This window comes from Amphiura filiformis, chromosome 15 (genome assembly GCF_039555335.1).
Source record: "Amphiura filiformis chromosome 15, Afil_fr2py, whole genome shotgun sequence".
Classification (NCBI taxonomy): domain Eukaryota; kingdom Metazoa; phylum Echinodermata; class Ophiuroidea; order Amphilepidida; family Amphiuridae; genus Amphiura; species Amphiura filiformis.
The window spans coordinates 42,428,339-42,434,940 of NC_092642.1; the positions used below are offsets into that span (position 1 = coordinate 42,428,339).

At 39.1% G+C, this 6,602-nt stretch overlaps 1 protein-coding gene across 2 annotated transcripts in view; it reads left to right on the top strand.

Annotated features, from left to right (window-relative positions):
* LOC140171659 (prestin-like) overlaps positions 1-4,429 on the top strand; it is a 129,521-nt gene extending 125,092 nt beyond the window's left edge. For both annotated transcript variants that reach the window (XM_072194954.1, XM_072194953.1), the window contains exons 14-16: positions 671-836; positions 2,205-2,341; positions 3,498-4,429. In XM_072194954.1, coding sequence (XP_072051055.1) covers positions 671-836; positions 2,205-2,341; positions 3,498-3,545 — 351 coding nt within the window. In that variant the 3' untranslated portion in view covers positions 3,546-4,429. The remainder of the gene's footprint in view (positions 1-670; positions 837-2,204; positions 2,342-3,497) is intronic.
* The last annotated feature ends 2,173 nt before the right edge of the window (positions 4,430-6,602 follow it).

Here is a 6,602-nt window from a genome sequence, read left to right on the forward strand (position 1 = left end):
CATATCTTACTGTGGTTTTCAGGTCACCAATAAAAATTTGAAAATGGTCTTGGCATGATGTTTTCACCACCTGTAGGTGACACTACGAACTATATGTATGCAAATTTGCAAGTAGCTACCTTTAACAAAACAAAAGTTATGACCCAACAGGTCGAACTTTTTGAATGACCCTCGTAAATGAAAGAGTTCACTAATTCAAAAGTTGTAAAAACGTTAATATCAAGTACTTAATTATAATGCACGTTTTCCTGATATCGGGTGCTCAATTATAATCCAAGTGTATAATGGACCGTTGCCCGATTATAATGTAAGTTTTCCTGATATCGGGTGCCTGATAATGACCAGAATGCAGACAACGATATCACGTGAACAGCAGCGATAGAAAGTGGATGTCCATTGAAGTGATTCTGATTTCTGTTTGACCACCCTCCTGTAAAAGGGCACTCATCATTGCGACTTTTGGAATCAGCAATCTCTCCATTTAGTAGAGAGGCCACATCGGTCTATCTGCTCTAGTTACGCTTTTTGTGTAACATTTTTAGGTGCCAGCCGGGTTTGAATTAACCATTAGTCTAATTTTTCTGTTTATCTCGGCTGACATTTCTAAAAATGAGAAATTTTAATCGATGTTTTTTTGTTTGTTTTATTTGGGGTTTTCCCTGCTATATAGAGCCACTGTGATGAGGAACCACGCAATAATGTCCATCAAGTTCAAACTATTATCATTGATTGCTGCATGTTCAATTACATCGATACAGTAGGTGTAAAGACACTGCAAACACTCATTACAGACTATGATAAAGTGGACATACGTGTCGTGTTAGCCAATTGCAAAGGTAAGTATCCTAACCTCTAACCCCTAACCCTAACCCCTAACCTCTAACCCCTAACCCTAATTAGCATATGGTGATGTTTCTGTCTTAAATGAGACATCTACCTTTTTCGGTTAACCAATAAAGATGCTTTCTGCACAATACTGGGCTCACGTCCGAATGGAATATAGACGAATCCAATTGCACGCATTCCTACACCTCAATGACAGCCAAAGCTGGGTCCCCGTCGGCTCCATCTCACCTAAAATGTGAAATGGTGCGGCCTTGGAGGGTATTTTAAACTGCATTCTATCACCCATGTTACACGTAGACAAAAGAATGATGTCAGTTTATAACACAAAAGAATCTAACATAGATTTTTAAGCGGCTTTAATCCACCCAACTGGGCAGTTACAACACCAGTTTGGTGCTGTGGGGACCCAATAATGGCCGACCACATCCTGACCATGACTTGGCTCGTTGGATTCGTCTATAAAAAACAAAACAGATGAAGTGAAGTACGAAAGGAACACGGTGGCCGAGCGGAACGGGCTCCGACTCATAATCGGAAGGTTTGCGGGTTCGAGCCCCGGCGATACCATCGTGTTGTGCCCTTGAGTAAGGTACTTTATCTCGATTACTCCTCTCCACCCAGGTGTATAAATGGATACCGGCATTCTTAAATGCTGGGAAGGTAACAGACTCGCTGTGGAGGAGGTGTAGCGATCCCCATACAGCAACATTACATCGAGGAGTCCGGCCCAATCGCCAATGAAAGAGAGATGGGCACTCCGTTCACTGTTATACAGGTTCGCCTCCTTTACCTTACTTTACTTTATGAAAGGAGTAAGGGCGCAGCATTTGATTTCCAGGGGAAGGGGGGAAGTTTTTAAATAAAAACTTTGCCCACTATAGTGAGATAAAAAACCCCATTTCGCCTTACTGATGAGTAAGAAAAATATTTTTTCCACCAACTCTGTATTATAAAGTTATACTTTAAAATTGAAAAAAAATGCAGCCTTCGTCGGTGGAAAAATAATCCACTTGAACCTGAGAATCAAATGATGCGTGAAGGACTGTATCTGTAGCTGGAATGGGAACTAGTCTTTGTACTGGACATCCATAAGTAATTTAAAATACGTTTAAATCCCGGTTTAAATGGCCGCTCCTATAAATATACAATGAGCCCGACCAAGAGCAAACTTTTAAAATTGAATTTTGACTCCTCTTTTGACAGGGTTGGAGAAATTTAATCAGAAATTTTACACTTAAAAAAAGTTTAGATGTCATCATGGTCATATTTAAGGTCTTTTATTGTCATATTTAACACATTTTGTTGATTTGATTTCTAAATTCTGTTTGTATCGCTTTCTGACAACATCTTTGATTCAGAAACTGTGCGACAGTCATTGCTTAAATCTGCTACATTAAACAAGAAGGAAGCGATTGGCTTAGATCGGATGTACCTAACACTTCATGACGCTGTTGCAGATCATATGCCATCACAGAAAGATGATAATTTTAAGCATGTAAGTAGATAGATATAAGTTGCTATACGTCTATATTTTTGTCGTCAGTATCAGTCCCTTATTATACACATGCACCCGCACGATTTCATTAACCATACTCGATATGAAAGAAAGAACAGTTTACCAACCCAAAGTGTTACAATTAAACAAGACAACAAATAAACGCAAATCCCGTTCGGCACACAACCTAACTTGAAAAAAAAGCCAGGGAACGTGGCAGCATGAGATTCGAACCCACGACCTTCCGATCACCAGACGGACGCCTTATCCATTAGGGCCATTAGGCCACCAGCTCCCACTGATAAACGGTGGTTAAAACTGGGTACTATAGCAGTCGAGGTATACAATACACACAAACATACGCAAATACACAAGTACAGAATATCATTACTGATGCCTAATCGTTTCCCCAGCATAATACAAGAGCGGGATTTGTGTTTATTTGTTGTCTTGTTTAATTGTAACACTTTGGGTTGGTAAACTGTTCTTTCTTTCTTATTAATTATATTCAGTTTCCTCTTGTAGAGAGCAATCGTTCCCCCATTGTGTTTATATGTTCTTGTGCAGGATGCGCAACCCCATTCTGTCTCATACACGATATGTCAATGTTTTGAGCACGCGTCGCACCAGAGTAGATGTAAGGAAGTCTTTTATGATCGCACACGAAGTCAATTACAATGTAGACTTTCCAGATTCCGGACTGTCAAGCAAGAATACCGTGGGATACTGGTAGACTTTCAATGCAGCAAAAATATAGACTTTTGCACATAATCAGGATTATACCCACCACACCCCGAGCCAACAGCAGCACATAATTAAAATTCGGCAACCAGATAAGTTGCACATGCATTATATTCATAATGATGATTCAACATCAAAAAGTTTCAGTGTTGGCTTCTCTAACCTAAATGTGTTACCCTTTTTGGGAGTTAATGTTTTTTGCTGTTTCAGTGTGCATGTTCTCACCATTGATGGTTTGGTGAACTGTCATGTAACATGGATGTAAGCGTGATCCTAAAAATGCCTTTCACGGTGACCCAAACTATTTACAAGACCTCTTCTGCATTGAGGCTGGCCTTCCCTTTTAAAGGGAATTTTTATTATCAAGTCCACCTTCTCACCATCTTACTTTTTGTATTTTCTTTTCTTTTTCAAGGTTGAAGTAAAAATTCAGAATGAGATATCATACGAGACCGGAGTTTGAAAAGAATCAGCATACCGGTAACGAACACTTCTGAACTCGTGAAGACTTTAAATTTCACTTCAGGCTTAATCTTTCACATGGTATTTTAGTACAGATTGATAGAAAAGTAGAAATTCGAGAAAAATTGAAGGCGTCGACGCTGTAAATCACAAGTTATGGCTTTAAATTGTAATGCTGCAAAGTGCAATAGGTTAACAATGAATGAATGAATGAATGAAGAATGAATGAAGAATGAATGAATGAATGGATAAATGAATGAATGAATTGTTGAATGAATGAAGAATGAATGAATGAATGAATGGAGGAATGAATGAATGAATTGTTGAATGAAGAATGAATGAATGAATGATTAAATGACTGACTGAATGAATTTTAAATTAACTTGTGTTGTTTTTGTATTTGTGATGTTTTAAAATGCGAAATATATATTTTGTAAAACTATTTTGTATGTATTTAATAAAAACCATTGAACTTCATTCAACTTTAATGAAACTGTGAGAGGAATGGCAGATGAGTTGCATTCATGCACTGCAAATAATTATAACTCAACTGTTGAGTAAAAAGAACAAAAAAGCAGAGCAGCAAAATGACTGAATTAAACTCAATGTTGATCACATTATACTCATATTGAGTAAAACATTGGGTTCCATTTTGTTTATTGCTCTGTTCCCAATTTTTTGGGGTAATTTCAAACATTTTCTTACTCTTTTGCATCATTTTGTAAATGTAATCTTATGTTATTTCAATTTCTTGTAGCTAGTATGTATAGGTAATGAATTAATTTTTATTTTATTTATTATTTCTATGTGTATTTTTAAATATGTTTGTTGTTTTCCGTGTTGTATCCTGGGGCAGCAAGGGAGAACAGTGCTGGTCACTGATTGCTTGCCCCAGGATAAAGAAGAAATAAATAAATAAACAAATAAATAAATAAATAAATAAACTCAGCATTGAGTAATTTGTACTATTTTTATATAGAGTGTATGATTGTGTGTGAGGCTATTTTTTTTCAATTCCAAATATAGACCAATCTCCGTCAATTTTGTGTTATTTGCACCCCACCCACAAGAAAGCTGCCTACGCCCCTGCTGTACAACCATCCAGCGGCGTAACTAGGTTTGGTAGCGCCTGGGGCAAGAAACAAAATTTGCGCCCCTACTCCCCCCCCCCCGAGAAATCTTAGACGCGGGCAATTTTTGAAACATTTGCGCGGACAAATTTTTGGACAAATAAGGCCTACCACTAATTTCATCGCTTGGAGAATTCGATGCTGAATTGGTCAATTTGGCACCCCCTAAGGGTAGCGCCCGGGGCACGTTGCCCCCCTCTGCCCCCCGGTAGTTACGCCACTGCAACCATCATCATGATACCAACCACCACGCGTCAAAAAAGAGATCTTGCAGTAACAATGTTGACGTTCTGCCTAATTTGGACTGAATTATTAAAATGTGATGCTTGATTTTAGAGGCATATCGACCTGTTAAAAATATGTGCCAATGTTTTAGCGTATAATAATTTAGCGCATAATGATTCACTGTTTCAAGACACAAAGCAATGAACTACATGCAACGTTGATAATGGAGCCAGCGTTTTTGATAGGAAAACAACGGTATTGTAAAATTTCATAATTTTTATGCAAATTTGGAATAAACATTTCACATTATTCGTTATTTGCAACCTAAACGATCGTGAAGAAATTTGATTCTTAGATCGAATGAAAAAAAATGTTTAGGGTCCAGGTTTTTGAAGATTAAGGAAGGAGGAGGGCTTTTTTGCTCTATGATACTTAGAAAAAAAAAGGTCTTTTTAAAAATTGTGTTCTTCTGGTAGGTTATGCCCCTCTTCTGATCACAAAACTTTACTGAAGTGCTTCTTATACATTTGTAAGGCTATAGAAGGCTATAGAACTGATCGAACTTCTTCATTGAAAAGTTTTAACTGAAATTTTATAAAATAAAAAAGAAAATTTAAGAATCTTCAAAAAAGGAAGCGGGAGGGGACGCTAAACATGTTTTTTTTACTAGGCCTTACTCTCCATGTCTTCAATCTTCAATCTTCAAAGGTGCTATCCCTATGCAGCATCAGCTATACTGGGACTTGGTGCAGAAGTGAAGTCACAGGCAAGGGTGCAGAAACAAGGGTGAAGATAAGGTGAAGACTGTAACAAAATGACGAAACCAAGACTGGTGATGAACTGAGGGTGCATTATATACAAGGATTGGTGAACTACAGCAGCTTGGCACCAACAGGAAGCCTCATCTGCTGGATGGCCGGCAGGCTGACTTCCTGGAAGGCTGGTAGTGAAGGAGCCAATACTGCAGGAGTTGGTAGTTGGTTCCAGAGTCTCACGGTGCGTGGATAAAAGGAGAACTTATAGCTGTCTATTGTTGCTTCTGGTAGCTTGAACTTAAGTTGGTGGTCATGTCTGCTGAAGTATGTAGCTGGTTGGATGATGGTGGGGAACTGGATGTTTACCAGGCCATAATGTATCTTGTAAAACATGGACAGTTGAGCAGCTAAACGCCTGTTGTGCAGTGAGTCCCAGCCCATGGTGTTAATTAGTGCCGATACGGATGTTGTTCTGCGGTAGTCTCGGAAAACGAATCGTGCCGCTGCCCGTTGAACACGTTCAAGGCGGTCCACAGTGGTGATGGTATGCGGATTCCAAGCTTCTGATGCGTATTCAATTTGAGGGCGGACTAGGGCTTGGTATGCTCTGGCCTTGACCTCTTGAGAACATGGTGATAGGGTGCGACGTATCAGACCAAGGGTGCGGTTAGCCTTCTGCGTGATTTTGTTGCAGTGTGCATCTCATCGAAGTTTACTGGATATTGTAACTCCAAGATACTCATGTTGATCGACTCTAGCAAGAGGCTGACCCAGGATGGTATAATCAAAGAGGCTGGTTTTGCGTTTGTTAGTTATTTGGAGGAGGGCACATTTACCCACATTGAAGTGCATAAGCCATTTTGAGGACCAATTTGCAAGCTCATTGAGGTCTTTCTGGAGTACTTGGTGATCGTCAGGACTCACAATATCTCTGTATACGATGCTGTC